This window comes from Talpa occidentalis, unplaced genomic scaffold (genome assembly GCF_014898055.3).
Source record: "Talpa occidentalis isolate TD23 unplaced genomic scaffold, MPIMG_talOcc4v2.1 talOcc4.7, whole genome shotgun sequence".
Classification (NCBI taxonomy): Eukaryota; Metazoa; Chordata; class Mammalia; order Eulipotyphla; family Talpidae; genus Talpa; species Talpa occidentalis.
Genome location: NW_023605083.1, coordinates 87,270,657 through 87,291,885, shown reverse-complemented (window position 1 = coordinate 87,291,885; position 21,229 = coordinate 87,270,657). Strand labels below are relative to the sequence as shown.

General features: G+C 51.1%; 1 protein-coding gene across 10 annotated transcripts in view; it reads right to left on the bottom strand.

Moving 5' to 3' along the window:
* Positions 1 to 3,448: 3,448 nt before the first annotated feature.
* The window catches only part of RAP1GAP2 (RAP1 GTPase activating protein 2), a 229,818-nt gene continuing 212,037 nt past the window's right edge, over positions 3,449 to 21,229 (bottom strand). For 7 of the 10 annotated variants that reach the window (XM_054688554.1, XM_054688558.1, XM_054688557.1 and 4 more), the window contains 8 exons: positions 15,999 to 16,136; positions 13,950 to 14,068; positions 11,036 to 11,149; positions 10,665 to 10,782; positions 10,038 to 10,164; positions 6,556 to 6,632; positions 6,178 to 6,216; positions 3,449 to 5,019 (listed from right to left, as the gene is read on the bottom strand). In XM_054688554.1, coding sequence (XP_054544529.1) covers positions 6,208 to 6,216; positions 6,556 to 6,632; positions 10,038 to 10,164; positions 10,665 to 10,782; positions 11,036 to 11,149; positions 13,950 to 14,068; positions 15,999 to 16,136 — 702 coding nt within the window. In that variant the 3' untranslated portion in view covers positions 3,449 to 5,019; positions 6,178 to 6,207. Of the gene's footprint in view, positions 5,020 to 6,176; positions 6,217 to 6,555; positions 6,633 to 10,037; positions 10,165 to 10,664; positions 10,783 to 11,035; positions 11,150 to 13,949; positions 14,069 to 15,998; positions 16,137 to 21,229 lie in introns of those variants that run through there. The other 3 variants (XM_054688559.1, XM_037491396.2, XM_037491397.2) reach the window with 2 other exon arrangements.

The window sequence follows — 21,229 nt, the reverse complement described above, 5'->3', positions numbered from 1 at the left end:
GTTTTTTAAAGCTCTCTCCAAACTATGAACTCATTTTTATCTTCATATTTTCCATATGGATTATTTTTCTGGTTATAGATAAAAGAAACTGCAAACCTAGGAAAGTATTTTGCTGAAGACCACACAACCAAGTCTCAACAAATAAAGTCCTATCACTTACCATAAAATTTCTTAAGAAAAACAATATAGATTTACTTCTAAATTTACATCCAAATATTGTAAAGCAAAGTATACTTAAGAACTTTGGAAGTCAAAGGAGAACAGGAGAGAGGGAATTTAATCATGAAAGAATCCTACAGCAGTGAATAGGACTCTGGAAAGAAAATGGACAAAAGGAAGAAAAGTGCAGGGTGGAAACGAATGAATTGAAGGAATCTCAGCTCATCTGATTACAGAGCTCAAGCAAGTAACAGGACTGAGTGGAATGCCCCAGGTGTAAACAATAGGGAGTGATGGGGACTGTGGGACACTCAATGTCCCAGGAAAGGAGCAGCCTCTAGTGAGCTCTGAACAATTAGCGCCACTGCTAAGAAGTGGATCAGTATCTGATTTTTAAGAGAAGCAGAAAATTCAGATTTTATATGAAATATCTAATTTTTTAAAGTTTTAATTATGGTCAGTTTGTGGGGCTTGGGGTTAAGGTTTTTAAACTTCAGAAACTACTTCAAACACTTTTCAGGTCCAGATAACACATCTGCAGGCCCACTATGACCTGCAGGCTACCAGCATTCAAGCCTGGGGAGTTGAAGGGCAGTGCTCAAGCTTAGGGGCCCCAAGCAAAGAAGTTTGAACACTGATGGACACAAAATATGTTATTTATTGTCAATTTCTGCAAAGACACATATAAGCAACAAAATATACATTTGTGGGCCTTTTAGAATTTGTTTTATACATTAACAAATACAATGTGGTAACATAGCAATAAATTAAATGTACACTATTTACATTACATAGGCAGTTGGGGTCTACAGATCACCTCCTCCCAAAGAAGAAAGAAAGAAAGGTTAATCGTCACCCGAATCACCCTTTTCAAGTTGCACTTCTTAGGTTCTATCACACACAGAGAGCTCTTCACACTTACATAAAAGCACTCCCCGCTGGAGTGTGGCAAGGTAACACCTGCAACAGGGGAGAGCTGGCACACATGCAGGAAGCGGGGGTTAACCCTTCCAAGCAGAAATGTCACAAAATCAAAGACAACGGCGTTGAAATTCCAGTCTTCCAGCAAACATCCTCTCTCCAGGGCTGGTAAGGCACCCAAGAGATACTGCCCCAACAGCCTCTCAGGAGACAGGGCTCACTGTCTTTGCCCCTGCAGGGATGTCTCCTTCCTTCCTAAGGGACACAAGACCCAGCTGAACTGGGGAAACGTGGGTTTGGAGGCGGGTTAAAACAGATAGCAGAACCTGTAGGAAAGTGCCCCAGCCAGTCCTACAAGACCGTACCTTGACAAAATTCACTGACCCACCCCTCACCTTTGAGAACAGGACAGCAATGAGCTGTCATGAGGAAGAGCCATGAGCTCTAGGAGCATGGCTGACTGTCTGCTCCCTGCTGGAGCAGGGAGCCATAATATCTACTCGCACCCCGAGCACCCCAAGACAATGGACTTGTTTCTACTGACTCAGAATTGAACGAAGAAGGTAGTGTTGAGTTGGCACTTAACTTAAAGGGCCAGTGAAAGAAAGTGATAAGGGCTCTAGTCTTGCCTCTTCATGTGAACCTACATTTCATTAACCAGCTCTGTTTGAAGATCAGGGGGAATTGAGATTTCTCTCTTACCACCGACGGGGAAATCAAGGGTTGGTTAATTACATTTTCATCCTGGTCCCACCACCAAGACAGACCAGAGTTGAAAAACCAGTGTCAACAGAATCTCTTTCCCTCCTTGTTTTCTTTGCTCAAGCCACATCTAAACCCCCAGGATCCTCGCCAGGAAATCCAAAAGAATCACTCCTGCTGAAAAGAACAGAGACCAAGGCACCCCCTCCCCCCCACACCCTTGACTGCTGATACTTCCCAGCCAGTGCTGAGGCCCCAGCAAAACTCAGTGCCCCAGATTGCAGCCACTTGTCAACCACCCAGGTAGGCTGTCCCGAAGAAAGGCCCTGGGTGGCAGGCTCTACCCCGGGCTATGCCACTAGCTGGCTGTGTGACCTCAAGCAAGTCATTTTCCCCTCACTGGGCCTCAAGTTTCCCATCTGAAGATGACACAGTTAGGTTGGGTGTCACAGGGGCCAAAGAGGACGAGACAGCAAGATGATGTCGACAAGGCTGAGGCAGAATGTTTTTCAAGAAACATGATTTTCCATTCATTGGCATAGACAGAAACTCTAGCTAAGACTTTCTATCTCGAGCTTTTTCTGTGCCTGTTTTTAAGCATCAACTGCATCGAGGCATATGGAGCCCTACAAAGCCTGAAGAGGTATCACTCCGTTCATGAGTCAGGCGGTTCCCAGAGCCAGAGAGAGGTGCAGACACAGCTCCCATGCACAGCTCACCAGTGGAAAGCCGCAAATGCCAGCCAGCGGGGCAGCAAGCACCATCAGATTGTCTAGTCACAGGGACCCATGAGGCTTCAGCAAATCTTTGAGCCCCAAGACTAGGAGCAGCAGTAAAAGGAAAGGCATCTTGAATTGGAGCTGATGCAAGTGGAGCGTGGGTGAAGCAACCCTCCCGGATTCAAGCTGCCTTCCCCGCGGTCCAGAGAGGCGAGGGAGCCTGCCCTGTCCTTGTTCCCCACCTCCTCCCCTCGGCCTTGGAACCCCAGGAGGGCAGGCCATGCACACCGTAAGCCACAGAATGGACTTTCTAGTGATAGTGACACAGGACCCAGAGGGAGAGACATTTCAGGTGCTACTATTCAAATGCCTTAGGGGGGCATGCCTGCACCTCTCAGTTTACGGGGACACCTACAACCATTCTGGCCACTCCCAGGATGTGGGGGTTGCAGGGAGAACAGACAGAGCAGGGGAAAGGTGGGGATGAGGTTCCAAAATGGGAGAGCGTGGGGACAAGCTGGAAACTTCGGGGGACCCCCGACTAGGACACAACACAGCACGACGCCCAAGCCGCGGTAAACGCCGGCCGCCAGAGAAGCAAGCCGGGACCTGGAATAGCTTTTAAAGAATGCAGCATGACCTTCCAGTTCCTTCCGAAACCCGGCCAACAGAGCCCTCCCTGCCAGAATCCACGGGCCTCCTTCCAGTGGGTGGTGCCACAGTGGTTTTAATAAAAGCTTAACAGACGTTTTGTTGACCTTCTAACTAGAATAAATTTTACTGGACTAATACTTTTGAGTAAACACGTTTCCTAAATACTACAAGGAGAAAGGTCCTCCAGGCCTACAAATAGGATCCCACAGAGTCACCATGAGTAGCGGATAGAAGGATCAAGGTTTCTCTCTAATGGTAAAAGCCATGAAGAAACTGCCACATCAGTAGGGGGGGGGGGGGGGGAGGAGCCAAGTTTAACATTTAGATGCCTTGACTTGGGACTAGGCCCAGATCCCAATGCAAATAAAGCATTTGGTTGGAAATCCTTGTCATCTGCTCATTATAACAGGAGCCCGGCCAGCATCCCCCGGCAGCCTGGTGTCACGAGGCCCCATATGCACCTAAAGCTGCAGCACCTCCCAGAATCTGCTCTTCAGACTGCTTTATTTGGAGAACCCCCTACCTTAAAGCCCTACTAGGCCAGAAGCAGCCTTGGCCTGTCACACTGCAGACTCGGAATGGTGAGAACTGTGGGGGAGGCTGCTCCTCAGAGAACCCGCTGGCTCATCTGGATGAAGGAGGCGCTGACTGAGGCACAGGGCTATGGTGTCTGAACCCCACCAGCTGGGGTCCAGGTTGCAGAATCCCACAGATGTGACAATTGCCTACAGACCTGAAGTTGGAAAGGGTAAGAGGATTGAGGTCAATGTCTGGACACGGTCCAAGGGCACAATAGCTGGAAAGGGCCCCCCAGCAGCACTGGGCCTCCATGGGTGCCAGGAACTTAAACTGCAGGACACTACACCATCCCTACACCGGGTCTCCACTCACACATCAGTCTGCCCAAATCTGACAAGTCAGCCCCACCTTGACTCTCCCACTAAGGGGAGGGCTCAAGTCTCTCTTGATGTCTCGCATGAACCCCATCTCCAGCGGAGACCTAGATCCCTGCCTAGCCTCAGCCCTGAGGTCTTCGTCAGCCAAGGTCCCAGGGCCCACCAGCCTGTACTCCCCAAATTCCTTCTCACCCCTGAATGCCCACCTCTTCGTGGGCAAAAGACCTGCTCACAGAAGAGAGACTGACAGAGGGCTGCTCTCTCAGCAGCCACAAAAGGAGCCTGTGGGACATTCGGTGAGACAAAAAGCTGCAGCTGCCATCAAGAAAGAGACTGGCACCTGCTCCCACACACGCCCAGCTCTGTCTCCCCTTCCACAGGCTGGGCTGGCCAAGGTACACTGGCAGCAGGGATGCAGGTAGCCCTGGGAGCGAGGTCAGCAGACAGAGAAGAAGTTTCTAGCACAGAAGCAAACAGATGTTTGGAAGCTCCAGAGATGTGGGAGCAAGAGAGCTGTTTTTGCCCAAGAACAGCTACAAACCCTGGCTCCTGGCAACGTCCCCCTCCACCACCAGTCACAATGCGCTCCACCACCACTGAGCACACGGCGCTGTCGGCCTCTACTTCCCACCTCACCACTCTCCGCCTCTCTGGTCTCTGACTGAGTCCTGGTAACCAGAGCCAAGTCTTTCCTCCACAGACACAAGGAGATGACAAGTGACTGAAACACACATCACATCGGCGGCCAGGAGCAGGGGGAGCCTGGAGGAATAAGGCCTTGTCCAGAGATGGGGAGGGGCTCGCAGGGCGTCCTGATGAAGGGATGGTCAGGTAGGAACACAGGGACAGACAGCCAGTCTGGCGGGCAGGTGGCCAGTGGGCCAGCAGTCCTGTGACGGTCAGTGTAGTGGATGGCACCCCCAAACTGCTGGAATAGGAGCCTTCTCTGAGGCAGAATCAGGGATTCCCTGCAGGAGACAAGGAGGAGGGAGCTGATGAGCAAACACTGGGTAAAGTGAGGGCGAGCACATGTGCCAAGACTATGGGCCACTGAACACGCAGAAGGAGAGTGCCAGGTGCAGGGGCACCGAGAGCAAAGGTGGCACACCCCAGGAAGCTGGGCATAAGCAAGACTGACGGGCAGAGGCACCTGAGCACAGGGTGGGAGCTGGAGGTGTCGGCAGCCCACTGTCACAGGCAGGTGGACATGAAGTGGGCTCAGCTGTGCCTCTCCCCTTGATTCCAACTGTGACTCAGACCCCCGAGACCCCTGGGAAGTCAGATGGGCCTCTAGTAAGGTACCAGCAGGCGTGCAGGCGTTGGTGACAAGCTGGATTGATGCTCTGCTCGCTGGAAACCACACCCTCCCCTAGCTGAGGCTGGGCACAGGGGTCCTCTCTGGGGACATCTCACCCAGTGTTTAGAGGGCTAGGGCATCTTTGGACACACAAGGAGGACACCTCTCGGCCCAGAGCCTGAAGACACAAGGAGGGAAAGGCTGCCAAAAGCAGGGAGGCAAGGGGGCAAGCTAAGAAAGCCCCCACCCCGGGAGAAAGTGGCTCTGGGCTGCCTGGCTCCTCTGGGGGAAGGAGACCAAGGCAATGAGCGTGACCCAACGCTATCAGGCAACCCTTCACTGCATCAGAGGCCATCGGCCCTCTCCCCCAGCAGACCTGGGCCCCGTTATCCTGGCTTCAGGCCAGAAATGACTGGCCCTGCTTTCTCCAGTCTCCACTAGAGAGATCCTGCTGTAAGGCTTACTGGCCTTTCTCAGGTTGTCAGGCCACTGGTTTCCTGGTTGTTGTTTTTTTTTTCTAAGATTTATTAATTTATGCATACAAGAACTGGGATACAGGCTAGAGGTGCGGGGGGTGACAGGATTCACCAGAGACAGAGTGGGGAGCAGAACAGGCAGAATGACTGAAGCACACTGCTGAGGGGAGCAGCAGGTGAGACAGAAGAGGTCTGCTGCATCATGTGGGTAGCTCCCTGGCCAGGGATCGAACTCATGCCTGCAGAGGCTGCAGACTGCTTCATAGTGCTGTGCCACCAGGGTGGCCCTGGTTTCCTGATCTTAAAGGGACACACCTCCCTCATGGCCACAGCAGGGTGAACGCTTGACTTACCTTTGACAGATGAAGGACTCCTCTTTCACATTAGTGACCCTGTTTCAAGAAGAATCCACATAAGCATTTGAAATAACAGGACAACATAATCCCCACCAACTGCAGCTTCTGAGCACTCAGCTCTCCGTAATCTGACAAATTCCGGAAGGGACTCAAGGACCCTGGAGTCAACAGTCCACAACTCTTATCTGCATGTCCAGGGATGTGGCCCCAACACAGGAAGTGTGGCAAAGGTGGCCGGCAGCTGCCAGGATGATGCCTCAGCCTGTGGGGACCCACAGCATCAGCCGTGATCTGACCAGAAATTTCCAGAGGACTGGAATGTGGGATATGGGAGGCTCCCCGTGGTCCCCACTCCTCACCCCCCATGATCCTTACCGCACTAGAGTTGGCATGACTGAGCTTATCAAAGCGGAATTTCAGGTTTGACCTTGGGGAGTTTCTGCTTTTGGCATCTAGGAAAAAGAAGAATGCCATGAGAAGAGGGAGGGGCTGAAGAGGTTACTGAGGTGCAGTGTGTGTGTGTGTGTATGTGTGTGTGTGTGTGTGTGTGTAACAGAGAGAGAAAGAGAGAGATATTAAGATACTGCAGGGTGCTCTGCCTCCAACAGGCCTTCTAGCTGACCTGCACCTACACTTGAGAGCCAACTCTTTGATTTTTTTTGAACTATTGTGAGCTAGGATTAAATAGTCATTTTTTACAGTTACATAAGCTTACAGCAAAACGAATTATACACATCAAAAGTACTAATAAACTCATCAAAATTCACTTCCTAGTGACTTCATGACATTTCCCATTATCGAGTCTCTTCAGCTAATTTAGGTCCACTGTATCTGCGTGGTAATGTCCACTCACTCTCAGAGACACCTCCGCAGTCAGCCGCTGAAGACCAGGCATGGTTAGGGGTACCCATGCCACAGAAATCAGCAACTGCTACAGATCAGGGCTTGATTGATGGCTTTGTTGTCCAGACTTAAGAAACTAATGGAGAAGATGTTCATACAGCAGATTAAACTTGAAAATGTATTCCCTGTAAGCATCACATTATGATTAGTACAAAAAATTAAACACTCTTCCCCTATTTGAAAACTATTAAAGAGGTTGTCTGTGTCATTGACACAATAATCCCAATCACACTCATGCTGGAACCACATGAGCTCTTCATCTGCAGCCTTAGGTTGGCCACAGACTCCAAGGTTAGGCAAATATCAATAAAAGTGTTTTGTAAGACTCTATGGGCTGTATGAGATTTACAGTAAAGGATAGTGTATGTTACTATTTGTAAACTTCAGAGGCTTCCTATCAGCAACATTTACAGTAAACGTTCACTTCGGGCCAAGGGAGCAGCAGGAGAGCCAGCTGTTCCATGAATACCAGCATGCCACTGGTCTGGGGCATTTGGCTTTCTGGTTTGCCTCTGGCCAAGGGAATGTGCAGCTCGGTACAGTCCACCTAGGTGCTGCCGATCTACCTGTGAAACCTCACAATGAAGGGCTCTACTCAGCTCTGTGAATACCTTTCAGTCTGACCCACCAGACCCCTCCCAGCACCCCAGGACCCCCAGGTATGAAATGATCAAAGGTTGTGACTTCTGAGATTACTGAAGACCTAAGTCAGGCCCTCCCAGACCACCTCCCTCTCCTCTGCCCTGTCCCTCCCCGGGCACAGTTGAAAGTCTATGGCAGGTTTCCAGCTCTCTGCAAGCTCACACTGGTCCTGTGGGCACAGAGCACGACTTCCATGGGGCTGGAGGGTGAGGTAACCCCTCTGGGCTGAGGATTATGAGCCGAGAGCTGTGCCTTGGGATGAGCACCGGGCAGGAGGTCTCAGACGCATTCCAGGTCCCTCTTGGCTCGGAATCACCTTCAGTAAGTTGCAGGCGTTCTCTGAACTTCCCTTTATTTAAAACCTAATTTATCATGGTATTTATTTAGCACCAAGTAGGACGTAAGCTTGGTTACAGATTTTTTCATTCATATCTTCAAAATTTAATTAAGTCTTTTTTTAAAAAAATCAGGGACTTTGTACCACCACCCCACTTTACAGATGAGGAAACCAAAGCTCAGAGGTGGGCCCGGCAAGGTAGCAGGAGGGATTAGAACCCAGTTCCTGGGCTTCCCAGCCACACCAGGATGGCTGGAACTGCAGTCCTCCCTTTAACCCCAACAGCACATATCTCCTGTGCCCACATTTCCTCACATGAGAACCCCAGAAGCACATCAGCATAAACCACTCCATTGGCCCACTGGCCCACTCTGAGTTTCCATCATTTAGACAAGTTTCTCAACTTTAGCCTACTCACATTTGGGGCTGAAAGCTCCTTGTTTGGGGTAGGGGGTCCTGTATTTTTAGGGTATTTAGCAGCATCCTTGACCTCTGACCACCAGCTGCAATGCCCACACACAATCATGAAATCAAAAATGTCTCTACACTTTGCCATATGTGCCCTGGGGAGCAAGATCACCCCAGTTGAGAACCACTGGTGATACTACTGTTTAATTGCTGTTATTGAACAAACACGTAGGTTAACAGTTCTAAGTCTCTTACAAATATAAACTCATCTTAATTTTCACACAGTCAAACATGAGGTAGAAACTACTCCCCCCTCCATTTTGTTGCATGGGGAAACTGAGGCACAGAAAGGTTCAAGAAATTGCCCAGTGTCACATCACCAGTAGGTATGAGATCCAAAATCCAAACCCAGGCTTCAAAGTCCTACACTTTCCTCCTCCCCCATTAGGCCACCAACTTGAGGATGGGGCCAAGGCTTTGATTTATGGGTACCGTATATGCTTGCATGGCCCTCAGGCTGCAGCCCTCACCCTCCCTCCAGAACTGGTTCCCAGAACCTTCTACTCTGCTGACTGCAAGGATCAAGAACTTGCTCCCACCCCCTCCTATGAAGACTGAAAGATGTTTACTGCTTGACATCTCTTGAATCCACATGCTTCCCCCATTGCCCAAGACACCCCAAGATTCACAGCCCGCCCCATCACCACCCCTCACTGCTCACAGTGACACCCATCCCTCCCTGCATGTGTTTCCTACAATCCTTTCCACACTCAGCCAGCTGCAGCACCAAAATGGTCTTCCTCAACCCTAGACAGTTCTTCTCAACTTCAGAGCCTTCAAATGCTGAGACCCTCCAGTGGCTTCCATTGCTGGCAGGATAACACCAAAATCCTCACCAGAACCATGAGGGCCCCACCTGTCGCCCTAACTGCTCTCCCTGCTCTCACCCATCCTTTCCATGCTCTCCAGCTAAACTAAACCATGTGGGGTTCCAGAACACAGCCCCAATTTCCTCCAGGACTCTCATGTGCTGCTTCTTCCACCTTCAAGGCCTGTCCCACCTCTTCCCCTGCAACACAAGCGTCAGCTCTGTGACCCAGCAGCCAGGGCAATGATGGGGTAAACAAGAGGACAGTAAAGAGCCTCACTGTTGGGATCACACAATTCCAACTCCTCTGGCAAATCTGAACTCTCTGGGTCTCAATTTCCCCATGAGTAAGGGAAGAATAAGAATGCAGGCCTCAACCAGAAGGGGAAAGGGCGAGGTGGGAGCATGGGAGGGAGGGGCCCAATGGAGCAGGAGGTTTATTGGGCTTTGGTGGTGGGTGTGGTGGGAAGACATCCATGTATAGAGGTTTGACCCTACAACTCCTAAATCAAACCAGGGAATATTACCTCAACAAACATAATTGGGAGAAAAAAGAACGCAGTCCTGCTGAAGACCAGATGAGGTGAGCTAGCAGCAGCAGCGCCCAACACTTGAGACTGAAGCGGAAAGTCAGCAGTGTGGCATGTGCAGCCCCCTCCCCCCCACCCCGCAATACGCACACCACCAGGCGCCACTGACCCGTCGGACTCCGGCTCATGATGATGGGGGTGGCGGCTGCCCCCTGGCTGGGGCTCTCGCTGCTCAGGGACGGGCTGTAGACAAACACCTCCTGCTTGAAAGGCGAGGTTGTGGAAGGCTGGCTGCTCTGGGGAAAGAGGCCGGGTGAGGGGCCAGCCCCGCCCCTAAGAGCCCAGGGGGCGGTGGTGCCTAGGCAGGCCTGCGACTGGGCCCCGCCAGACCCTCCAGCCACTGCCTCCCTCTCCCAGCTTGGACCTGCCTGCTCTTTCCTTCTTTCTCCAACTCTAACTCCAACCTCCCGCTACCAGAAGTACCTGGCCCAGCCCCCTGGAGCGCTGACATTGTGTCCTCCAGCCAGGAACCCAGCGGTAGGGACTATTCCGTCCGGCCTGACCCTCCACCGCTGCTCCTATGCCTCTCCAAAGGAGACCCCCCACTACCACTGCTGCACCTAGGGCATGGGGGTGGCTGGCTGAGTCACCTCCTGTTTCCAGACCTCTCCTTTTGTCTGCAGGGTCTGGAGTAGGGCTCTGCCCAAGTAGCAACTTAATAATGCACAGAGTAGATGTCTGGCGGGGTCCAGGGTGCGCCTTCCTGCTCCCCAAGGTAGTCTGGGGCCACACCTACCCCGCTGTCACATTCCTCCATGGCCTCGCCCTCCCCCGCGGTGCTGCTGAAGCTGCTGGTGCTGGAGGAGGAGCGGGAGATGTTGGCTCGGCCGTTCTCCTTCAACTTGATGAAGGGCCTGCAGGGACCAGGAAGCAAGGCAGGTCCCCATCATTCTCGGAGACCCCCAGACCCTCCCCAGGACCGAGGGTAGTACAGGCCTAGCAGTGAGCCAAGCAGTACCCCAAAAGCTCCCCACGCCACTGCTAGTTGGCTTTTGTGGTCCAGAGCTCCCAAGGCAAGAGATACCCTTCTCAACTGGCCTGGAGCAACGAGCATATTGCAGAGCCCCAGGCAGTCACATCACCCTCTCCCCACCCTCACGCTCTTACTTCTCCTTGTTGGGGCAGATTTCTGGTGAGCTGGGATTGGATGAGGTCTCAGACTTTATCTCCTGAGAAGAATGCCCGCCATCCGGGGTCTTAGGGTTGCTGGATGCACTGTCGCTGAGGAAACGGGGATGAAGAAAAGTGAGGCCAAAAACAGCACCCAAGCCCCACCCCAGCCCCAGGCCTCAGGCAGGGTGGGGCTCTGTAGGTCACAGTGTCCCTGCCCCAGGACCTCAGTTCCCACCCGAGCCGCCTTTCAGGGACGGTGGCAGGTGACAGGGTGTTCTGCTCCATCAGGGGCTACTCCAGGCTCCTGGATGAGGGTCAACAGCTGCCAGAGTCCTGGCTTGATGCCCTGAACCCAAGTCTGCCCCTTACCCATTATGGCCATGCGCCTGGCAGAGCTCTAGGTCAAGAGCTAACCACAAAGGGAATGGAAGAGCGGCTGGCACACACGCCACACAGCAGGGAGACAACCCAACACATGTGGACAGGGTGCTGGCAGGCCACTGCCCCACACCCCAGCGGACGCCCTTCTACAGACCACAAATGAGCTTCCTGGAACAGTGCGAGGAAGTGACTGGGCGCTGGTACATGGGCTACTCTCAGCCCAGGACCTGAGGGGCTCTTCCTACTGTAGTTTAACAAAGATCACACACATTGCCCACTATTTGCCCTGTGCCAGTGGGTGAGGACACGATGGCCTGGACCTCAATGTGTTTTTATTTTTACAACAGCTTTATAGAGAAAAGTCCACATACAATTCACCCATTTAAAATACACAATTCATTGTCCTTAGTGTACTCAGAGTTGTAAAAACATCATTATCAAATTTTAGAACATTCCTTCCTTCTAAAAGAAACCCCAAGCTCACCATCATGCCCCACCCCTCCTTCCTCTCAGACCCTGGTGACCACTGATCTCTGTCTCTCTAGATTTGCCTATCCTGGACACTTCATGGAAATAGAATGAAACAATGTGTTGTGGTCTTTTGTGACTGGCGTCTCTCCCTTAACATGATCTTTTGGAGGTTCATAAACATTGCAGCATGTAAGAGTCCTTCCCTCCTTTTTATTGCAAACTATTACTCCAGCTTATGGTTATACCACATCTTACACACCCATTCATCAAGTGAGAGCCATGTACACTGTGTCCACTTCGGACTATTATGAGTAATGCTGCCATGAACATCTGGATGCTAGTTTTTACGTAGACATCTGTTTTCTTTTCTCTTGCATATGTACGCAGGAGTGGACTCACGGAGCCATATGGTGACTGTGTCTAATCCTCAGAGGAAAAAACCAACTTTTTTCCACCACAGCTGTATTAGTTTACATTCCCGTCAGCGATAAAAGACTTCCCTTTTCTTCATATCCTTGCCAACACTTGTGAATATTTGTCTTTTTTATTCAGCAATCAAAAAAGATAGCCTCATGTCATTTGCAGCACCATGTGTAGAGCTGGAAGGGATTATGCTCAGTGAAATAAGTCAGAAGGAGAAGGGAAAATATTGTATGGGGTTTTTTATAGGAGGAATTATAGGGAAACTGAACAGAGAGTCAAAAAAAAAAAAGACAAAACTTGCAAGCTTTGCAAGCTGACCACAGAGCTGAAGCTCACAGCAGGGATGGGAGGAGGGGGTCAAAAAGGGGAGGAAAGAGCACAGGAACTAGGGTGACAGTTCACAGGTGCTGCGGTGGTGGAAGAATTATGGGGACTACACCTGACAGGAGAAATCAAACATTGCACAAAAATGAACAACAATGTAAGAAAAGCAAGTTTAATCAATAAAAAAAAAACTGAAAATACATTTTTAAAATTTTGTCTTTCTCATTATTTCCCTCATGGAGGCACACATCCCTCAATGCACTCTAAGTCCCTAATGACCTCTCTCCTCCCGTCTCTGAGGGCCCAACCTCCCCAGGGTCTCCTCCTCCCTCATCTCTCATTCCCAGTCTTCATCAAAGGCTCTGCTTTCCCCACTTGTCCTTGGTCACAGGAGTTTCCCAGGCATTTCATGCCCACCCCCGACATCCTGTCCATAGATCCATCCTCAAACATCCCCTTTGCCCTGGTGAACCCCAACTTTCCTTCTCCAGTCAAGACCTCTCTCAGAAGCTCAACACCTGTGATTCTAACCACTCAGAATTCCAGACTTCTCTATTGGGAGGGTCCCAAGGACTCACTCACATGTACAGTTTCCAAACAGAGCTTTCCTCCTCCTCCATAAACCTGTCCCTCCTGCTGCATACCCAAGTTCAGGGGAGGGTGCCACCAGCCAGGGCTACGGGCAGACAAGCTGGGAATGTGGAAGCCAGCCTGACAGCCTCCCTTTTCCTCACATCTGTAAGCTTCTGGAAGGTAGATAGGTGTCTCCCGTAGCTCTTGTCTGAGCGCTGAGCCCAGCCCAAGGCAAGCACTCAAGAAATGCTGCTGACTGAATTAAACAACAAATGGGCTCATTGGAACAGAAAGACTACCAACAAAAATAGGCTAAGTATGATGTAATATGAGAGTTGCTTCTAAAAAGAACATTCTAGAAGTCCAAAGGAAGGTTCAATTAACTCTGCCTAAGAGAATATCCCCATAACAGTGGACATTGACTGAGCAATGAAAAAGGAGGCCAAAGGAAAGCATTCAAGCAATGTTTCTAGTTTTGGTTAAAATGCAACAAAAATAACTTTGAAAAGTCCCATGCAGAGACTGGCCAAATCTCCCTCAATGGATAAAGAGCTGAGTGGGTGACAGGGGAGATTCAGGGTGCAGTGGTGACCAGGATGAAAGGGAAGCCATCTCCTGAAACTGCACAGGGCCCCTCCCCAACAAGGTGGGGCATCTGCTGATGGTAGCAAAACAACAAAACAGGGAGCTGACAAACACCACATTCGCACTGGAAGGGTGGGGACCTGACAGTTACCATCGTGTCCGGCTGTCCCCTTGGGCTTCAGAGCCTGTGTGCAGGCGGGGGAAGAGGCCCGACCGCCGCTTGATGGGGCTCCGGGACTGGTTCTTCGCTGTTGCCACCGCCACTGGAGGCTGCGGATGAAACCACCAAAATGAGTGCTCATACCCCAAACCCAGATCCCCTTCCCCTTATCCCCTTTCTGGTCTGCACATAGCTCCTGCAATCACCCAACAGGTCTGGAGGAGCTCCCACAAAACAAGAAGACAGAGGAAGGTAAGGCCGCAGGTAATAAGGCACTACAGGCCAGAATTCCTGGAGGAACATGGGGTCAAGACACCCTAACGAGAGCCCATACACTGAGGGAGAAAAAGATGATTCAAAGGTCACAGAGTGAGAACCACAAAACTGCAGGTCTTTAGAGGAAATTGATCCAACCTCTTGCTTTACAGAATAAGAGGATGAGGGATGAGGGGATTTGATCAAGGTCACACAGGGGCAGCATGAAGACAGGAAGTAGGGCTTTACATCTACGGTTCACAAATAAATAGATTCAAGCTGAGTGTCACAGTAACGAGACAGAATGAGAAGAGCAGCACCAAGTCTCCACGCACACACAGGCAGGAAGAGCCCACCAAGATGTGGTTCTGCTTGAGCCACGTGTGCGGGGACAATGAAAGTGGGAGATGGGAGCCCACCAGGCCTGTAACCCTGGTCCCAACTTCTGCCATTCAGTGCTGTGCAAACTTGAGCAAGGTGAGAAACTCTGGGCCTCAGTCTCCTTCTCCACAGAATGGGACTAATTGCCCTGCTCACTTCACTGGCCTTTGCAGAGGAACAAAATATTAACTTTGAAAATATTTGGTAAATTAAATGCAGACTGTGAAACCAATTATAATACCAGTTACTAGTATCATGATAGGCAAACTCTGCTGTTGAAAGAAAACTCTGGTCTACACAAACCTAAAGTCAGTTTTATTGTGTAAAGGACTGTTGCTCAATTCAAAAAATGAGTAAATAAAGGGGTGGGTGGGGTGGGGTGGGTGGAACCTAACTAAATGGTTCCTGCACTTGGCCAGGCCCTGGTGCAAACAGACGGGACCCCACCCCCAACCCGCCACCTGCCAGGCTCTCACTCCCTGGGAACTGCACACACAGTAGTGAAGAAAAAAACTTTGGATCAGGGAGACCTGCACTCAATTCCTGCTCTTCCTCTTAACCGGGTGAACTTTATCATGTTAGTTAAACCCTCTGGGCCTCCTTCTCCTCCAGTGTGAAAAGGAAAACGTATCAGTACCTGCCCTCAGAAAGCTGTTAGAGCAACCACAAGATAAAGTCTGTTTTTGGTGGTGGGTGTGGTGTGAAACATGAAGTTATAAATAGTGCACCTGAAGGCTACACAGTGTTGTAAACTGTTATCTCAATTTAAAAAACAAAACAGCACTATTAAAAGAGTTTTTAAAGGAGTAACTATACTGAGAAATGACATGGAAAGTGCTCAATGCTTGGCCCTTTCAAAACTCTACTTGCCAAAAGTACTGCCTTACAGAGCATCTCAGAATGTTACGTATTAGTGATGCAGTCAGCACATTGACGCCGAGTTAATAATTCTTTACATTAAATTCTGTCTGCTGGGGACAAAAAGATAAAGCCCATGAATTACTGAGCTCAGTGACGGGCGCAGCAAGCTCGGGCAGCTACTGCTATTATTAGTAACAAGGCTTGGTCCTGGCACCACTTCTTACTGCCATGGGCCCCACCCACCTGGGGAGAGAAATGTGCCCCACACCCACTTTGCAGGGTTGACCCAGAGGAGGAGGCCCCCATGGAGGAACTCAGCGGAGGACAGCAGGATTGCTTCTAGGCGGGGTCACACCTAGTCTGCCAGGGAGGGAGGCACCCATGGAGCTAGGATTGCAGGCCCCCCAGTCACCTCAGGGTCCCTCTGTTCCCCCAACATGCCCCACCACTACCCCATCCCCCTCCAGCCGCTAAGGCCCTCCTCTGAGGCCTGCCCCCCGCACCCCCCCCCACCAGGGCACACACACTGCCCAGAGCACTCACTGAGAAGGTAGTCTTGGTGACCTCCATGCTGTTGTGGGAGATGCCCCCGCTGAGGCTGCCAGGGATGCCCGCACTGTGCTGCTTCTTCTGGCTGCTCACCATGGTCTCCATGGAGTGACTGCGCACACGGATGGCCCTCTGCAGACAGAGCAGGTGACATGGGCTTAAGGGCTAGAGCCTGGCTCCCGCCCCAGCTGACCACGCCCTCTTGGTGGTGTCCACATGCACAGGCAGGAACACTTGTGTGCTCGCACACACACATCCTCTCTGAGCACCACACTGTAATCACTAGTTTGCAGAGGATTTTCACATCTTTTTCCTATGGCCTGGACATGGGTGGCTCCTTGCACCAGCCAGCAGTCAGCAGGAGACCAAGGGGTCAGTGCCCCAACCTCTTTCCACCACAGAGGTTGTTATCCCCATTGCACAGTTAAGGAAAGTGAAGTTAGGGCAACTCACTGAACCCATGTGACCCTGGCCTAGTTGCCAACCTCTCTGAGCTGCTGCTTCCTCATCTGTGAAATGGGAACAGTATGTTACACACAGAAAGACATGAGGCAGAGGAGTGTCAGTCATGTGCCTGACTCCTATTTGACTCCTTTTTTCCAGAATGCTTCTCCCAGCTCTCTACACTTGAACATGGGCTGTCCCTTCTGCAGCATGCCCGCATGCTCTGTGCACCCTGGACACCTCTGCCTCTGGTGACCAGTGCAAGAAGCTCTCACCAACCCGCACACCAAGCCGCCCCTCACACTTAGGGACACTGAGAGCACTGCCAGTGCCAGCCCCACCCCATACAGCTGCTGGAAGAGGAGACATGGGCTCAGACTGGACGTGGGGAGCAGCTCACAGGGCCCAGAGCTGTTCAGGTCACCAAAGAGCCAGAGGCATGTTGGCAAACACTCAAGTGTCCAGGAGGGGACAACCAGGATGGCCAGGGAGCCGTTGGAACAGGCGCACAGCTGAGAGGATCTACAGGATGACTGCTGAGCCCACAGCACAGAGACCCGGCAGCGAGGACCACCCTTCAGGATGCACTGCAGCCTGCAGTGCCCAATGAGAGCCCCCAGGGAGTGACCCTAGAGAGGCAGGTCCCAGGTGCACCCAGGGGACGATTTCCTGACAAGGGCCACATGGATGATGTGCTCTAGTTCAGGAGGCCCTCGAAGATGACATGAGAGTTCCAGGAAGGGAAGTTTCTCTCAGTATCACAAGCCCTCATATCACATCCCTATGATCATTTGTGTGGTCACTCAACAACACATCCAGGCGGCAGTGCTGCTCAGGGATGCAAACCACAAATGCTGGGGTTGGGCTGCCAGGATCTTCAGCTGAGCTCTCCCCGCCAGCACCCCTAGCTGAGGTCAGGGTTACTAAGCGTCTCTGAGACTTATCTGCAAAACGGTTGGAGGGTATCCCCACCATGGGTCGCTGTGCGAATACATATGAAGCTCTTGGCAGCTGAGGCACCTCACATGCCAGCCCACAGATGCCTCATGAGGAGGAGAGAACTCCCTTTCCTCCCATGAAGCATGGAGGGACAAGCTGAGGCTCCTTCGACAGCAAGGTGGTTCCTCGAAATCAGCAAGAATGCTGCTCCCAGCCCAAAAGGAAGTCCCCTGGGGTTGCTCCACAAGGTCAGGAATTCTCCAAGCTGGGAAAGGTGAAGGACTACCTGCCCGCCTTTCTTTCCCAACAAGGGACACCGACTCAGGAAGGAGACCATTTGTAAAGATGACTTGTCTGGAAATGAATATTCTTGTGAAGGAAGCACCAAGCCTTCTGGCCTAGTGCCCCTGATGTCATCCAGGCTCTCCCACTGGAGACCTTGAGGAACATCATCTCTCGAACACAAAACAGCTGCCTGCTGACACTTAGCAACAGTGCGCTGCAACATGGTAAAAGTGGCCAGCATGGTCTAGTCACTCCATCATCCACAGATCACTTCGGCACGTAGCCTTTGGAAAATTGAGAGAAGGAAAGGGGTGCCTCACTCTGAGTATCCCATGAATCTCAGCACCAGGTTCCGAAGGCACGTGCTGCCACCACTATCCTCACTAGCAACAACATGGCCACTCGCCATTTATGTTCTGACAGAGTCCTCACCCTTTGCACAAAGGATGTGGGCAATAAGCTACGTGTTATGGTGCCTGGCCTACTGAGTGCCAAGAAAAAGGACAGCCATGGTAGTCCAGAGGAGGCAGGAGAGACAGGCAGGTGAAGGATTTGCATGGGCCTCAGACCCATGCAGACCACCTGGCCGTCTCCCACGCAGCACCTTGCACGGCCAGGTCACACTTCAGCTCCTTCCACTTGTCTTCACAGGGATGAGCCACCCGATGCTTTCAGAGCCACCTGTTCTGAAGCCTGCTCTTTGGAATAAATCTTCTAAGCAAGAGCTGCAGTCTTGGGCCTCCCCGGTGGCACAGCGGTTGAGCGCTGGGTTGCGAAGCTGCCCACAGCCTCTGCAACGCCGGTTTGATCCCCGGCTGCTCCCCGGCCACCGGAGGAGGGTCCCACATGGCGCGCAGACCTCTCCTGCCGCCCGCTGCTCCCCTCAGCAGTGTACTTGGGTCCTTCTGCCTGCTCTGCTCCCGGCTCTGGCTCTGGTGAATTCTCTCACCCTCCCGCCCTTCTGACTGTACCCAGTGCTTGTATAAATAAAATAAATAAATCTTTAAAAAAAAAAAAAAAAGAGCTGCAGTCTTGCTGTTTCTAGACCTCAGAGTCTTCCACGTCTATTTTCTATTTCACACAACTCTCCTAGCTGTCTTCAAAGTCCTCTATCCTTCCAGTTAATTATCTCTGGACCCATAGCTGTCCTCTGTCAGCATTATTTCCAAACCTTTGGGACACTTTTAATTTTCCCTTTTGGGGGGCTGAGAAAAGAGGGATGGTGTCTTTTTCTCATTATCTGCTTTTGTCATTTCATTTCAGCTGGCATTTTAACACCTGGTAACTCCAAGGAGGGAGCAAGTACACCTCACTTCCCGACAAATGGGTTTTGTGAGTTGTTTCAATTTAACAAATTCAGCAGAAGGGACGCAGAAAGCAGAGCTACAGTAAGGGAGGCCGCCTATCTGTACTGGGCACGCCACAGAGGCAGGGGCCCTCTGGAGAGAGACACTCATTACCAGCCTGCTGCTATAGCTCCTGAGCAGAAAGTATTCTGAGTTCCAGAAAGGGGTCTTCTGTCCCCCTAGAAATATAAATAAAGGATGGGAGCTGATGGAGAAGGAAATATTCCCCTACATCTCCTCTCCCACAGAGCACAACTTGCGTCCAAGAGCTACGAGCCTCCCAGCCTGAGGGTACTTTGCTAAGGACACTACAGTGATGTGCCTCTCTGGCCACTAGGGGGCAGACCAGACCAGTGCATTAACTATCACGGGCCCTCAAAGGCTGGGAGAGGGTCTGGGTAGGTGGGGGTTCTGCCTTCTCCCTGGTCCTCCAACATCCCTCTGAATCTCGAGGTGGATGAAGCATTGGACTAGCTCAGTGTTTTTCAAAATGTGGCTCTGTATACCTATCATCACGTTTTCATTTCATTACAAACCAATAAAAACTTCATCAACAGCTGTCAGTGGCTGACAATGGCATTAGAGAACAATAGTCTAGAGATCAGGTTTTTTTCAAAGGTGAATCATATACAGCTCCTTAATAAAGAAAATAATTCTTGCAAAAGACACCAAGAAAGTATCCACATACCCCCAACACCAGTGACCCCATGGACTGCCTTTCCTACTTGTTCCATAGAAATACCTTTCAATGGTACGTTTCCCTATAACAGTTTGGCCTCTTTAATTGGAAATATGTATTTTTTTTAAGATTTTCATCTAAGTGAAAAGGCAAAATGTTAAAGTGATTGCAGAATTGGCAGCTTTCTGAGAATATCTCCAGCACCCTGGATGGAAAAACAGGTCTAGCTGTCCATCAACCACCTGGTCTGCTGCTCATGAAAGGAAAGCTTACGTGGCTGCAGGCAGGACTGATGGGAGAGGGAAGAAGAGCTGTGCTACACGGTGGGGGCGGGGGCGGGAGGTGCTGGGTGGCCTGAGCCAGGGCGGAGACAGGCAAGCATCTTAGGAGAGGGGGTGGTCACCACATAGGGTGGAGGAGGAACAGTCCCTAGAGGCAAGAGGGTGGGTGGCTGAGAAGCCGCTTAGCCCTAGGAATTCTCACTCACATTACCCTGTGCCTGGGAGACAAGAACTTTGACAGGAAGGAAACAAAACATGCAACTTTTCTTCCCAGAATCATTTCACGCACCACTTCTTTCAAGACAGATCCCATGGAGGTCTGCATGAGGAATGCCAGTAATTCTGACACTGCAGCAGCGCCAAAGCCGCCCATGAAGAGATACCAAACCTGGAGCTGGTTTCGGAGCTGGGTCAGACATAGCCCAAAACCAGAATCTCCTAGGTCCCTGGGCCCAGTGCTCCTGAGACTGTCCTAGCCGGGTGCTGGCCTCCCAGCTCAGGGACGCCTGTGATGGCAGGGACAGGGCAAAAAAGCTCAGGACGCCAACCAGAAGAAGAAAAACAGACGTAACCGTGAGAGATCTGAGGACTGTCCGTCCTCTCCCTCACGCCAAGGCGCTACCATGGAGACAGGCCTGGTAGAGGGATACAGAAGTGGGTCCCTCTCAATCTACACTTGGAAGGATTTAAGGTTGAAAAGAATTCCCTAGATTGATGGATCAAAGAATGATAAAGTCTGAAAGTCTCCTTTCTAGAAACCCCTTTAGTCAAGCCCTCAGGAGTCAAAGCAGATCAACTGTGACTCAGGCCAGAGGAGGGGGCCTGGGCATGTGGCCTTGGGCGCGCTCCTTTAGAGTTGCAACCTGTGTGTAGCTGCAGGGCTATTTTCTTCATTGGACACCATGGGAAGAGTAAACACAGCCTATAAGCCTTTCTAGGATCTAAAAAATATTTGCAACCTGAAAAAACAATAAACTCTAAAATACAGAAAGAAACCTGCGAAACTCAAAGCAAGCAGTGCTTCCTCACTCCTCTGCAGATTATAACCTGTGTTAGCTCGTCAACTGCGGCTCAAATACCTCACATTTACTGTGGGATGGGGAGCACTTTGACACACTTGACATGATGCTCCACACCATATCAAGGTTTGTAAGGGGCCTGGCTCACCCGCTTTCCCAGACCCAGCCTGCTTCCTATTTGCCAGGTCATTTATTCACCCCTCTCTGCTGGACTGGCCGACATAGCTCCCTC